Consider the following 15511-nt stretch of genomic DNA (forward strand, 5'->3'; position numbering starts at 1 on the left):
CTATGCAACCCTAGGGTAAATCTCACTTGACCTTGATAGGTGATACCTTTAATGTGTTGTTGAATTTGGTTTGATAGTATTTTATTGAGGATCTTTGCATCTATGTTCAGCAGGGATATTGGTCAGTAATTTTTTTCTTGTAATGTCCTTATCTGGTTTTGGTATTAGGGTAGTGGTGGTCTAGTAAACCGAAATTGGAAGTATTCCCTCATTTTCAATTTTTTGGAACAGTTTAAGAAAGATTGGTATTAATTCTTTTTTAAATTCTTGGTATAATTGAGCACAGAAGCTCTAAAATCCAGGACTTTTCTTTCATGGTAGAGTTTTTCTTACTGACCTAATCTCATTACTAATTATTGGTCTGTTCAGATTTTCCATTTTTTTACTGATTTAGTCTTGTTTGGTTGTATGTTTCTAGGAATTTATTCATTTTTCTATGTTATCCAGTTATTGGCATGTAATTGTTTATAGTAGTCTCTTTTGATTTTTTTGGTCTTTATGTTACATCAGTTGTAATATCTCCTTTTTTGATTTTATTTGAGTCTTTTTAAAATTTAGTCTACCTAAAAGTTTTTAAAACTTTACCATTTCAAAGAATCAAGTCTTAGTTTCATTGTTCTTTTGTATTGAATTTTAGTCTCTATTTCATTTATTTCTGCTCTAATCTTCATTATTTCCTTTTTCTGCTAACTTTGGCTTAGTTCATTCTTCTTTTTTCTAGTTCCCTGAGGAATAATGTTAAATTGTTTATTTGACATCTTTCGTCTTTTTTTGATATAGACATTTATTGATATAAACTTTTCTCTTAGAACTGCTTTTGCCATATTCCATATCCCCTAAGTTTTGGTATGTTGTATTTTCAGTTTGATTTGTTTCAGCTTATGTTTTAATTTTCCCTTTAGTTTCTTTATTAACACATTGGTTTCCAGGACCATATTTCATTTCCATGTATTTGTGAATTTTCTAAAATTTATTCTGCTATTGATTTCTAGTTTTATATCATTGTGGTGAGAAAAGATATTTGATATGATTTCAATCTTCTTAAATTTGCAAAGGATTTTTGTGCCTTATGTGTGATCTTTTCCAGAGAATGGCTGCATGTGCTTGAGAAGAATGTGCATTCTAGTGCTGTTGAATGGAATATTCTGTATATATCTACTAGGTTCACTTGATCTAACGTATAGTTTAAGTCCAATATTTCCTTATTAATGTTCCATCTGTGTGATCTGTCCATTGTTGAAAGTGGAGTATTAAAGTTCTCTGCTATTATTGCATTACAGTTGTTTTTCCCTTCAGACATTTAATATTTGCTTTATGTTTTTAGGTTCTCCAGTATTTGCAGCATATATATGTTTACAAGTGTTACATTCTTTTGATGAATTGACCCCTTTATCATTATATAGTATGCTTCTTTGTCCCTTTTTACAGTTTTTGACTGGAAGTTTATTTTTTTGATATAAATATAGTGACCTCTGCTCTCTTTTGGTTTCCTGGGGAGATAACTACTGAATATTGGCAAGTTTAAAAGTCACCTTTTTGTTCTTGTGGTCTAGGAGACTCAGGAGTTCAGAGTTCTGTCAGCTCCCACAGGTAGGTGATTTGATAGTCAGTTTCTTGGGTGAAGGCTACAAAAGTCAGGGTCCTTGATGTGTGTATAAACTACGAGAGAGAGAGTCCTCAGATCTGGATTTATTGCTGGAGGAAGCCAGGGAAGAATGTGCAGGGGTGCTCACTATTTTGTTCAAGCAAGCAGAAGTCTCACACCCTCCTAGCAGTTGGGGAGACTTTTGGTCTGGAGTTGTCTTTGAAGCAAGCCAGAGAAGCAGGTGCAGGGAGTAGGCACTTTTTCCTTTTTGATGTATATATTTATATCAAATATATATATAGACATATTTCCATATATATGCAATATATATGGATACTATATATATGAAATATATATATGGGTGCCATATATATGTATATGAAATATATATATGGGTACCATATATATGTGTATGAAATATATATATGGGTACTATATATGTATATGAAATATATATATGGGTACTATATGTATATGAAACAAGACCCTTACTTCTTGGGAAGAAGCTTGTAGTAGGGGCTTCCTTCCTTATTATAAGGTGCTGTTCTCAATGTGGGGTTAGTACAGGGAGTGGGGTTAGTGCAAGGAGTCCTTTTCCCATTGCTTATTTTTGTTAGATAGATAAAGCAAATGTTAGAGCTAAAGAGAGAGATAGACCCCAATACAATAGTAGCTAGATTTCAGCACTCCGCTTATAACATTGAACAGATCTCCCAGGCAAAAAATCAACAAAGGAACTTCGAACTTAATCTGCACTATAAATTGGGTTAGTAGATATTTAAAGAATATTTTATTTATTGGTTGCAGAATATACATATTTCTCAGCACATGGATCATTCTGATCTGTATAATATTCATTACTGGGTTGATCCAAAATAATTGTAAATTAAGATCAATTTTTATATTTATATGCTGTGTCAGTTAGAAAATATAGCCCCAAATTCTCTGAGGCTTCTTCCAGTTAGGAAATGGGGTCTACCCAACCTCCTGTGAGTTTAGCTGGCTTATATTCATTTTCATTAATAGAATAGATAGAAGTGATGCCATGTGGTGTCTGCCTGGCTCTTGGCACACAGTCTCTGAAAGATTTATCTTAAGATATTTTCTCTCAGAATCCAGCTGCCATTCTATGAGAAGTTCAAGGCAAAGGAAGGCCCCATGTAGGTTCCTGGTTAACAGCTTTAGCTGAGGCAGACATGTGAGTGAGTGATTAAACCTCTAGATAATGGTGTCATTTGAAGCAAAAAAATTTAATTTTGAAGTTCAATTTATCTATATTTTCTTTTGTTAACTTGTGCTTTTGGTGTCATATCCAAGAAACCATTGCCTAAAGCAAAATCACAAAAATTTACTTCTCTATTTTTTATAAAGGGTTTTATAGTTTTAACTCTTAATATTTATGTCTGCAGTTCCCTTTGAGTTGCCTAGAGTGTGAGATGAGGGTTAATGTTTATCCTTTTACCTCTAGATATTCAGTTCCCAGCACTAGTTGTTGAAAATACTATTTTCTCCCCACTGAATTTTCTTAGTGCTCTTGTAGAAAAAATTGCTTGGCCATAAATGTAAGGGTTTATTTCTGAACTCTCAATTCTATTCCATTTATGTATATCCTTTGCTTATGCCAGTGCCACACTCTTGATTATTTAAATTTTGTACTAAGTTTTTAAATTGGGAGTGAAAGGCCTCCATATAGTTTTTTCTCATTTAAGATTGTTTTGGTTGTTCTGGATGCCTTAAATTTACATATAAGTTTTAGTGTTGCCTTTTCAATTTCTCCAAAAAAAAGCACTAATTGGTTTTTTAATAGGGATTAAGTCAATCTGTAAATCAGTTGGAATGTATTATCCTTTTAACAATATTGTCTAACAATACATAACCATAGGATGTCTTCTCATTTATCATATATTCGTCAATTATTTTCAATGATTCTTTGTATTTTTAGTATACAGGCCTTTATACTTAATTTAAAAAAAGTCATTCTTTAACTGTTTTATTTTGATACTATTGTTAATTTTCAAACTGTTAATTGCAAGTATATAGAAATACAAGTGAGTTTTGTATATTGATCTTATAATTTGAAATCTTCGCAAAATTGATTTCTTCTAATAGGTTTATTATTTCCTCTTTGGGATGTGTTTGTGTGTGTATAGGTGTTTCTTAAATTTCTTTATAAAACATTTGTAAGTTGAGAGGTTTACTTCTTCCTTTTCAATCCAGATACATTTTATTTCTTTTCTTTTTTCTGGGAGGGGGTGTCTCATTTCTTTGGCTAGAAACTCCATTGTAGTGTTAAACAGAAGTGATGAGACATCCTTATCTTGTTTTTGACTTTAGTGGGAAAGCATTAACCATTAAGTTTGATGCCAGCTATGAAATTCCCTTTCATTTTCAGTTTGTTGAGTGTTTTTCTAAAGAAAGGATTTAGGAGTTTGCTTTTTTTCAGACTATTGAGATGATTATAAAGGGAATCATTTTTAAATATCATTTAGTATATCGATTGGTTTTCAGTTATTAAACCAAGCCAGCATGGGATTGTTAATTTTCGCTCTTGTTTTCTTATTCTTTCTTTTATTTATATAAATAAATATATATATATTCTTTCTGCTTACTTTAATTTAATGTCCTCTTCTTTTTCTAGCTTATAAGATAGAAGTTTTGTTGACTGTGGTCTCTTTTCTTTTTCAGTGTAAGTTTGCAGTTGTAAACTTCCTCTAAGCATCACTTTAGCTGCATCCCATAAGTTTTCATGTGATGTGTTTTTGTTTTTCTTCATCTCAACCTATTTTCTAGTCTTCCTTATGATTTTTTCCTTGACCCATTGGTCATTTAGGAATGTGTTGTTTAAATTCCACTTATTTGTGAATTCCTCAAATCTCCTCCTGTTATTGACTTCTAATGTCAGTTCATATAGATTGAAGAACACCTTTTGTATGAGTTTAATACTATTAAATTTATCAGGGCTTGAGTTGTGGCCTAACATATTGCATATCTTAGAGATTTCCAAGTATATTTTAGAGCAACATGCATTTGTCTGTTGGGTGGAGTCTTCTATGGGTATCTATAGACTTCCAATGAGCTCTACTTAGTGTATTGTATTCTTCAATTCCATTTTCTTCTTGATCTAATGCTTAGTTGTTCAATCTATTATTTAAAATGGGATATTGAAGTCTCCACCTATGATTGTTGTAGTATCTATCTGTAATTGCTAATGATTGGGCATGAAAGATCACATATAGGATTTTAACCTGGAGCTGGGCTCCTCAATTTGCACAGACACACTGGGCTCCTCAGTTTGCATGCACGCACACACACACACACACACACGCATACACACATATTCTTATGTACACAAACATGCATATACATACAAATAAACATATTTAGAAATCAGGAGTTCTCATGGACATCTTCAATTCCAGTTTATCCTCTCAGGTCTTATTCTTGCCTTCCTTCATTTTGTAAGTATTTGTTTTCTTTTCCACAGTGTAAACCTGACTGAATATTAATGACACATGTACTCATTTGCTTTATCCTCTAATGCTCCTCAATTTGTTTTAGAATTGCTTAGCTCATAGCACTAGAAAAACAAATTTACTAAAATATTTTGTGATTTTATTTGCACCCCACTCTCTTGACCAAGACTAATATTTGTCAAATTTTTATTCACAGGTTACTTGAATTAATGCTTTGCATTTTTCCTCAGTAGGTTCACTTATTTCTTTGAGTAACAGTTTCCCTTTCTAATTCTATTGATTTAGCTTTATATAGGAATTATGGATTAACTTACTTATATATAGGAATTATGCATTAACTTACTTCCCAAAGTGAAAAATATGGAAAAGGTATACTTAGAACAGTTTCATTCCTCCTGTATCTCTTCCCTTTGTATTTCTCCAGTAAAGGTAACCATGTATGTTGTTTTCCGGTTTGTTTTTCTTGTATTACATTTCATGAAGGCAATTTTCTGTCTATTTCAATATTTTTCTTCATCTCTCCTTCATTCTTATCTAAAAGGTAGCATTCTAGATATGCATTTTTCTATTTTCGTTTATTTGCCTTCTGCCTACTTAACATTATGCCTGGAAATAATGAAACAGCAACATACACCTATTAAAACTTCTCACAATTTTCATGTGAGATCTATCTCAATGGTAATTTACTCATCACTTTATGAGAATGAGAGAAAATGCTGCTGTGTACATGTTTAAAATGTGAAATTTGGAGATTTCACAATAGATCTCTTTCTCTATTTAGTAGACTAAATGAATCTTTTTATGTAGCTTACAGTGAAGTTCCGGATGAAAATCTTATGGTTGAAAATAAAGATTCAGTAACAAAAGTCCAAGTAGAACAAATGAAACAAACAACTTCTAGTATGGAAAGACGCAAGGGTAAGTATAATAATTATAGATATCTTTACACTATTTTATTTTATTTTTATTTTTTGAGATGGAGTCTCGCCCTGTCACCCAGGCTGGAGATTGTGGCACGATCTTGGCTCACAGCAACCTCCACCTCCCAGGGTCAAGCGATTCTTCTGCCACAGCCTCCTGAGTAGCTGGGATTACAGGTGCACACCACCACATTGGCTACTTTTTGTATTTTTAGTAGAGATTGTGTTTCACCATGTTGGTCAGGCTGGTCTCAAACTCCTGACCTCATGATCCACATGCCTTGGCCTCCAAAAGTGCTGGGATTACAGGCGTGAGCCACTGCTCCTGGCCCTTTACACTATTTTAAGTTAACTCATCAGAAGGTCTTTTTTCTTTGGGTCATGAATATTTGAACATATAATTTGTAGAAATTTTATACTTTGACCTAAATGTGAATACTGCAAAAATAACTAGAGAACTAAAGTGAAAGCTTTGATACCTTTTGATTGGTATTTGCATAGTCAGTGACTACTATGTAACAAGATTGCCTACACATGAGAATTTTCTGCTTCACATCCAGGGTCTGTTTTAACGAATAGCTCACTGCTATAACTTCCTAGTCCTATTCCATTAATTTTACACAAATAAGAGGAAGTATTGCTGATTACTTGACATATACAGAAGTTTTATCATAGATCTGTTTTTCTATGTAGCGACTCTTACAACCCCACAATCGCCTGAGGACGTGGTTTTAGTTTCAAGAAGTCAATCTGAAACTAAAAATCTTGAAGCTACTGGAAATGAGAGTTTTCATTGTAAGTAGTAAGTTTAAAATATTATAAAATTATTTTCAATTATATTCAACAGCTCTTTTTATGGTTCATGAATATATCTACAACTATTTTTTTGTAATTATTTTGTATATACTTCTAGATCTATACTGGTCTGTACAATGACTGAATTAGATGTGTTAATTTTTCTACTATGATTGTGAATTTCCTTGTTCCTTTTTATAATAATGTCAGGTTTTACTTTATATCTTATGACATTTTATTATTAATGTGCATATAAATTTAAAATTAACAATCTTGCTGGAAGAAATAAACTTTTGTCCTAATGAAGGGACCTGCTTTATCATTTTTACAGCTTTTGTTTGTTTGCCTTAAAAACTATCATGTCTCCCTGTAATCTCAGCACTTTGGAAGGTAAAGGTGGGCGAATCTCTTGAAGCCAGGAATTCAAGACCTGACTGGGCAATGGAGTGAGACCCTCATTGCCACAAAAACAAAACAAAACCCAAAACAAACAAACAAACAAAAAAAACCTATCACATCTGCTATTAATGTAAATCTACCAACTTTCTTCTGATTGGTGTTTGCATGATACATTTTATTTTTCATCCTGGTAATTTAACATTCCTGTTTTTTTGTGGGTTTTTTTTTTTCTGTATCTCTTGTATGAAGCTTATAGTTGTATATTTTTCAAATTCGGTCTAATATTTTTTGTCTTTTAATTAGCTCTCATAAAACACATTTAGTCTTATTATTGATATTTCTATGTTTAAGTATACCATTTTCTTTGGCCTTCCTATTTTATCTGCCTGATAAGTTTATTGTAGTCTCCTTTATGCTGTATTACTTAATATCATTACATACTTTTTCCTTGGACAAATGATACCAAATATTTTAAACTTTATTCTAAAGATACCTCTGTGTATGTATCTAAAAAGTAGCATAAAGCTTATACTTCAACTGGATGGTATCTATTAATAGTTTATTACCACAAAGTGTGATGTGCTTATATCATGTGAAGTGAGACAGTATTATTTGGTCATTAGCATATATTGCAAGTCTAGTACTTACACCACAGATCTGGTTTTCATTTAGTTCTTAAAAAGATTTTCTTATTGTATCCTAGAGTATGGGTGAAGAATTAGATGAAAATATTTTGCCTGACAGAGTTGTTAGAAGAAAAAGACTCAGCAGTAAATATAATGATGAATATTATTAAGTAATTTTTAATTAAAGTTAATTTTGAATAAATTAAGTGGAATTTGGTTTATGGATGTGTATCATGTTAGGACTGTACAAACATTCATTAAATTGTGCTATTTAAAGTAGTATTTATTTCTTGATTTCCTTTAATATTTTGTTTGTTCTGACATTTACTAAGAGAGGCATGTTGAATTCTCCTCCTATTATTTTGGATTTATCGATTTCTTCTTGTAGTTTTGTCTTCTTTTTAAATGCTGCTTATGTTATTGGTGCATGTGTATAAAAATTCTGTATTTCTGGCAAACTCAACTTTTTCATTTTATGAAAGGAACCATCTGAATCTCTGGTAAGGTCATTTGCCTTAAATCCTATTGTGTCTGACATTGACATACTATGGTGATTTTTGTTAGTGTATGCATGGTGTATCTCTTTTCATCTACTTGTTTTCTATCTTTCTGGAATTGTATAATTTACTGACATGGCTTATAAATCGCTTAGTTAGATTTTTTTTTTTTTAAACAAATCCAGTGTGAATGTCTTTTTGTATTCCTAGAATATGTTTGAATGTTTTAATTTAAAATTATTATAATTATTGACATATTTGGATTTAAATATTTTGAGCTGCTTTTTGTTTTTTCTACCCAATCCATGTTTACTTCTCTTTAATTTATTTCTTTATGTTGGAATCTTTTTTTATTCATTCTGATTTTTAAATCAATTATATCTGTTTTAAAATGTTTAAACTTTTTAAAAGAGGTTAATACTCTTAGAAAAATAAAATTGACTTTCAACTTTTTAAGTGTATGTAGTATATGAAGTAATAGAGTGTTTCCACATCCTTGCAGTAAAAACACTTTCATGATTTTTACATGTAACTTCGTAGTTTATTTTGAAAATTAATTGGTCTTTTTTGTCATTTAATTGAATTGTGGTCATTTGCTTAAATTTTTATAAAAATGAATGGAAACTTTGATTTCTGGTATATTTTTAACAATTCAGAGGCTTCACAATAAAGCATTGTCACTTTTTATTATAGTCTAAGCCTCTCTTCCTTTTTATTTAATATTTTAATTTATAATTGACATAATAATTGTACATATTCATGGGGTACAATATGGTGTTTTAGTCCGTGTATACATAGTATAATGATTGAATCAGGGAAATTACCATATATATCACTAGAAGAATTGATCATTTTTATGGTAATAACATTCAAAATCTTCTTGTCTAGCTATCTTGAATTATATACTATAATGTTATTTGCTATAGTACCCTACTATGTAGCAGAACACTAAAACTTATTCTTCATGTCTGACTGTAACTGTGTACCCATTAACAAGCCACTTGCAGTGCCTCCTCTCCCAACCCCTCCACAGCCTCTGATAAACACTATTCTACTCTCTATTTCTATAAAATCAACTTTTTAAGATTCCACATGTAAGTGAGATCATACAGAGTTTGTCTTTCTTGCCTGGCTTGTTTTACTTAACATAATGTCCTCTAGGTTCATCCATGTTGTTGCAAATGACAGGATACCATTTCTGTTTTATGGCTGGTGATATGGTTTGGCTATGTCCCCACCCAAATCTCTTCTTGAATTGTACTCCTATAATTTCCACATGTTGTGGGAGGGACCAGGTGGGAGATAATGAATCAAGAGTGCAATTTCCCCCATACTGCTGCTAGTTAATAAGTCTCTTGAGATCTGATGGTTTTATAGGGGGTTTCTGCTTTCACTTCTTCCTCATTCTCTTCTCTTGGCTGCCACCATGTGAGACGTGCCTTTCACCTTCCAACATGATTGTAAGGCCTCCCCACTCACATGGAACTGTAAGTCCATTAAACCTCTTTCTTTTGTAAATTGCCCGGTTACAGATCTGTCTTTATCAGCAGCATGAAAATGTACTAATACAGCTGGATAGTATTCATTGCAGAACCATGAGCCAATTAAACCTGTTTTCTTTGCAAATTACCCAGTTTCAGGTATTTTTTTAATTAGCAATGTGGAAGCAGACTAATACAAATCTGATTTTTAAAATGGGCTAAAGATGTGAATAGATATTTCTCAAAAGAAGACATACAAATGGCCAACAAATATATGAAAAAATGTTCAACGTCACTAATCATCAGAGAAATTCAAATCAAAACCACAATGAGATATCACTTAATCCATGTCAGAATGGCTATTATAAAAATGACAAAAATAACAATCTCTCAAGGATATGGAGAAAAGGGAACTCATACACTGTTTGTGGGTATATAAATTAGTGTAAACACTATGGAAATCAGTATGTTTTTTGTCCTTTGTTCTGTTGATGTGATGTGTCACATTTATTTGTTTGTGGATGTTGAACCATCTTTAATTCCCTGATATGAATCCCACTCGATCATGGTAAATGATCTTTTTAATATGTTGCTAAATTTGGTGTGTTAGTCTTTTGTTGAAAAATTCTGCATAAATTTTCATCAGTGATACTGACCTGTAGTTTTATTTTCTTTGAGTCCATGTCTTTTTTTTTTAATCAGAGTAATGCTGGCCTTGTAGAATGTGCTTGGAAGTATTCGTTCCTCTTCAAGTTTTTGGGATAGTTTCAATAGAACTGGCATTAGTTCTTTAAATTTTGGTAGCAGTCAGCAGTGAACCCATCAGGGTTCTTGGACTTTTCTTTGATGGAAAGCTTTTAATTATTGCCTTTGATTTTGTTTCTCATTATTGTGTGTTGAAATTTTCTATTTCTTCACGATTCAATCTTGGTAACTTGTGTGTGTCCAAGAATTTATCCATTTCCTCTAGGTTTTCCAATTTGTTGGCATATAGTTGTTTGTAGTAGCCTCTTATGATCCTTTGTATTTCTGTGACATCAGCTATAATGTTACCCTTTTCTTCTTTAGTTTTAGTTATTTGAATTTCCTCACTTTTATTTTTAATCTAAAAGTTTGTCAATTTTGTTTATCTTTTCAAAGTACAGCTCTTTGTTTTGTTCATCTTTTATATTTTTTAAATCTCTTTTTTGTTTATTTCTGCTCTGATTTTATTAGTTTGTTCCTTCTATTTATTTTGGGATTGTTCTTTATTTTGGTTCTTTGAGGAGTAATTTTAGGTTGTTTATTTGAGTTCTTTCTACTGTTTTTCATGTAGGTGTTTATTGCTATTAACTTTATTTTAGGGCTTTTTTTCCTATATTACATAGGTTTTGGTATGTTGTATTTTCATTTTTCATTTGTCTCAAGGAATTTTTAAATTAAAAACTTTCTTTCCTTTGATGCGTTGTTTTTTTCATGAACATGTTGTTTAGTTTTCATGTATTTGAACAGTTTCCAAAGTTCCTTCTGTTATTGATTCATAGTTTTATTCCATTGTAATCATAAAAGATACTTCATTTGATTTCAATTAAAACATTTTTAAAAGTGGTTTTGTTGCCTAACATATGGTCTATCCTGGAGAATCTTCCATGTGCTATGGTGAAGAATGTGTATTCTCTAGCTGTTGGGTGACATGTACTATAAATGTCTATTAGGTTCATTTTGTCTAGAATGCAGTTTAAATTAAGTGTTTATTTTCATTTTTTATTTCAACTTTTCTTTCAGATACAGGTGTGGACGGGTACATGTGCAGAATTGTTACATGGGAATATTACACAATACTCAGGTTTGGAGTATTGATCCCATCACTTTGGTAATAAGCATAGTACTACATAGGTAGTTTTTCAACCCACCACCACCTTCCACCCTCTAGTAGTCCACAGTGCCTATTGTTCTCATATTTATATCCACATGTGCTCAGTACTTAGCTCCCACTTATAAATGAGAACATGCAGTATTCAGTTTTCTGTTCCTGTATTAATTTGTTTAGGATTATGCCCTCCACCTCCATCCATGTTGCTGCAAAGGACACGATCTTATTCTTTCTAATGGGTGCATAGTATCGCATGGTATATATGTCACATATTTCCTTTCTCCAATCTACCATAGTTGGGCAACTAGATTGATTCTATGTCTTTGCTATTGTGAATAGTATAGTAATGAACATATGAGTGCATGTGTTTTTTTGGTAGAATGATTTATATTCTTTTCAGTATATACCCAGTAATGGGACTGCTGGGCTGAATGGTAGTTCTGTTTTAATTTCTTTGAGAAATCTCCAAACTGCTATCTATAGTGGCTGAGCTAATTTACATTCCTACCAACAGTGTTTCAATGTTCCCTTTTATAGGCTGGGAACAGTGGCACATGCCAGTAATCCCAACACTTTGGGAGGCTGAGGTGGGCAGATCACTTGAGGTTAGGAGTTTGAGACCAGCCTGGCCAACATGGTGAAGCCCTATCTCTACTGAAAATACAAAAAAATTAGCCAGGTGTAGTAGCACATACCTGCAATCCCAGCTAACTGGGAGGCTGAGGCAGGAAAATCGCTTGAGCCCTGGGAGGTGGAGGTTGCAGTGACCTGAGATCATGCCACTGCACTCCAGCTTGGGTGACAGAGTGAGACCCTGTCTCAAAAACAAAAAGTTCTCTTTTCTGCACCACCTTACCAGCATCTGTAGTTTTCTGACTTTTTAATAATAACCATTCTGACTGGTGTGAGATGGTATCTCATTGTGCTTTTGACTTGCATTACTCAAATGATTAGTGATGCTGATCATTTTTTCATATACTTGTTGGCAGCATATATGTCTTTTTTTGGTAAGTGTCTGTTCATGTCTGTTGCCCATTTTTAATGGAGTTTTTTTCTTGTTGATTTGTTTAATTTCCCTATAGGTTCTGGATATTAGGCCTTTGTTGGATACATAGTTCGTGAATACCTTCTCTGATTCTATAGATTTTCTGTTTGCTCTGTTGGCCGTTTCTTTTACTGTGCAGAAGCTCTTTAGTTTAATTAAATCCTACTTGTCTATTTTTGTTTTTGTTGCATTTGCTTTTGGGGACTTAGCCAAAAATTATTTGCCAAGGCCTATGTCAAGAAAAATATTTCCTAGGTTGTCTTCTAGGATTTTTATAGTTTGAGGTCTTACATTTAAATCTTTAATCTATTTTGAGTTAATACTCATATAAGGTGATAGATTTGAGTTAATACTCATATAAGGTGACAAATATTCTGCATAAGGTTAGGGAGTTATTCTAGCATCATTTATTGAATTGGGAGCCCTTTCCCCATTGCTTGGTCTTGTCAAATATCAGATGGCTGTAGGTATGGGGCTTTATTTCTGAGTTTTCCATTCTATTTTATTGGATTATATGTCTGTTTTTGTACCAGTACGAAATTGTTTTGGTTATTGTGGCTTTATAGTTAGTTTGAAGTTGGCTACTGTTTTGTTCTTTTTGCTTAGTATTGCTTTGGTTATTTGGGCTCTTTTTTGCTCCATATAAATTTTAGAATAGTTTTTCCTAATTCTAGGAAGAATGGTGTTGTTAGTTTGATAGGTATAGCATTGAATCTGTAAATTATTTTGAGCAGTATGGCCTTTTTTACTATATTGATAGTAAATAGTGCTGCAACAAACATATGCATGCAAGTATCTTTATAATAGAATGATTTAAGAAAAATGAACAAAACAGCCCAGAAATATGAGATTATATAAGGAGGCAAAATTAACAATTCATTGGCATTCCTGAGAAGTGTCTGTTAATGTCCTTTGCCCACATTTTATGGTGTTTTATGTCATTGCAGCACTATTTATGATAGGAAAGTCATAGAATTAACCTAAATACCCATCAATGTCAAATTGGATAAAGAAAATGTGGTATAGATATACCCTGGAATACTATGCAGTCATAAAAAGGAACCAGATCATGTCCTTTTATAGGGATATGGATGGAGTTGGAAACTATTCTCAGAAAACTAATGCAGGAACAGAAAACTAAATACCACATGTTCTTACTTATAAGTGAGAGCTGATGGATGAGAATACATGGATACATGGAGGCGGGGGTGGTCAACACACACTGGGCACCTGTGGAAGGTGTGGTGGGAGGGAGAGTATCAGGAAGAATAGCCAATGGATTCTGGGCTTAATACCTGGGTGATGGGATGATCTGTGCAGTAAACCACCACGGCACACATTTACCTATGAAACAAACCTGTACATCCTGCACATGTACCCCTGAACTTAAAATAAAAGATGAAGAAAAATAAAGAAAATTGGCCCCCAATCTTTTCTGTCTTGTAAAGTTTCTGCTGAGAGTCTGTTGCTAGGCTGATGGAATTCCTTCTCTAGGTGACTGGCACCTTCTCTCTAGCTGCCTCTAAGGATTTTTCTTTGGCAATCACTTTGATGAATCTGATGATTAATTGCCATGGGAATGGTTATCTTATATAGTATCTGGCTAAAGTTCTTTGTATTTCTTGGATTTGCATGTTGACCTCTCTAGCGAGATTAGGAAAATATTTGTGGACTATATCCTCAAATATATTTTACAAGTTGCTTATTCTCCTCTCTCAGGAATGCCAATGAATTGTTAATTTTGCCTCCTTACATAATCCCATATTTCTGGGATGTTTTGTTCATTTTTCTTAATTGTTTTCTTTATTTTTTGTCTGACTCAGTTGATCCATAGAACCAGTCTTCAGACTCTGAGATTCTTTCCCCAACTTGGTCTATTCTGCTGTTAATACTTCTGATTGTATTACAAAATTCTTGTAGTGAGCTTTTCAGCTCAGGAAGTTCTGTTAATACTTCTAATTGTATTATGAAATTCTTGTAGTGAGCTTTTCAGCTCAGGAAGTTCAGTTTGGTTCTTCTTAAAAAGGGAATTTTGTCATTCAGCTCTTTGTTTTAGTGGATTGTTTGGCTTTCTTGGGTTGATTTTCAACTTTCTCCTTGATCTCAATGAGCTTCTTTGCCATCAAGATTCTGAATTCCATGTCTGTCATTTCAGACAATCTAGACTGGTTATGAACCATTACTAGGGAAGTAGTGGGCTCATTTGGAGGCAAGGCAACATTCTGGCTTTTTGAATTGCCAGGGTCCTTGTCCTGGTTTGTTCTCATCTGGGAGGACTAGTATTCTTTTCATTGTGTTGTAAATTGAGCATAGTCCATTGGCTTTGCTTCTGGAAGTTTCAGAGGACTAAGGCTCTGTATAGGGTCTTTGCTGTAAAATTCTCGCTCTTGGTTTCACAGTGGGGAAAATTAGTAGTGATTTTTGGTGTTTTAGTTTGGGTTGCCATACAGCAGATGGTGCTTGAGAGCAATGAGCAGTAGATCGGCTCTTACCCACACATTTCCTTTGTGCATCTTCACATTTGCAACTGTGTTCTGCCATGTGAAGAGGACAGATGTAGCTCTCTCACCAGGCTTGCCCATGAGCCTTGGGAGAACCACTGCCAACCACTGGCACTGTGCCCACAGTTTTGTTGTTGTGGTGCATGTTAGATCTTCTGGGCCACAGGGCTCCCTTGGGGAGAGGTCTGGTGGGGAAACAGGCAACACGCTTTCTGGATCAACCTTGTGTGGGGAGGCATGGTTAGGTCTCACAACAGCTTGTGAGCCTGTACCAGTCAGATCTCTCGAGAGTGTGGGCTCCTGTCCTGTTCAAGTACCAAGTTCAAATCTCAGCTCA

General features: G+C 33.4%; 1 protein-coding gene across 22 annotated transcripts in view; it reads left to right on the plus strand.

The window, feature by feature from the left end:
* The window catches only part of CCDC7 (coiled-coil domain containing 7), a 440951-nt gene that overhangs the window by 196668 nt on the left and 228772 nt on the right, over positions 1-15511 (plus strand). For all 22 annotated transcript variants that reach the window (XM_050804671.1, XM_050804673.1, XM_050804674.1 and 19 more), the window contains 2 exons: positions 5866-5976; positions 6672-6773. In XM_050804671.1, the coding sequence (XP_050660628.1) occupies positions 5866-5976; positions 6672-6773 (213 nt within the window). The remainder of the gene's footprint in view (positions 1-5865; positions 5977-6671; positions 6774-15511) is intronic.

Source organism: Macaca thibetana, chromosome 9 (genome assembly GCF_024542745.1).
Source record: "Macaca thibetana thibetana isolate TM-01 chromosome 9, ASM2454274v1, whole genome shotgun sequence".
NCBI lineage: Eukaryota > Metazoa > Chordata > Mammalia > Primates > Cercopithecidae > Macaca > Macaca thibetana.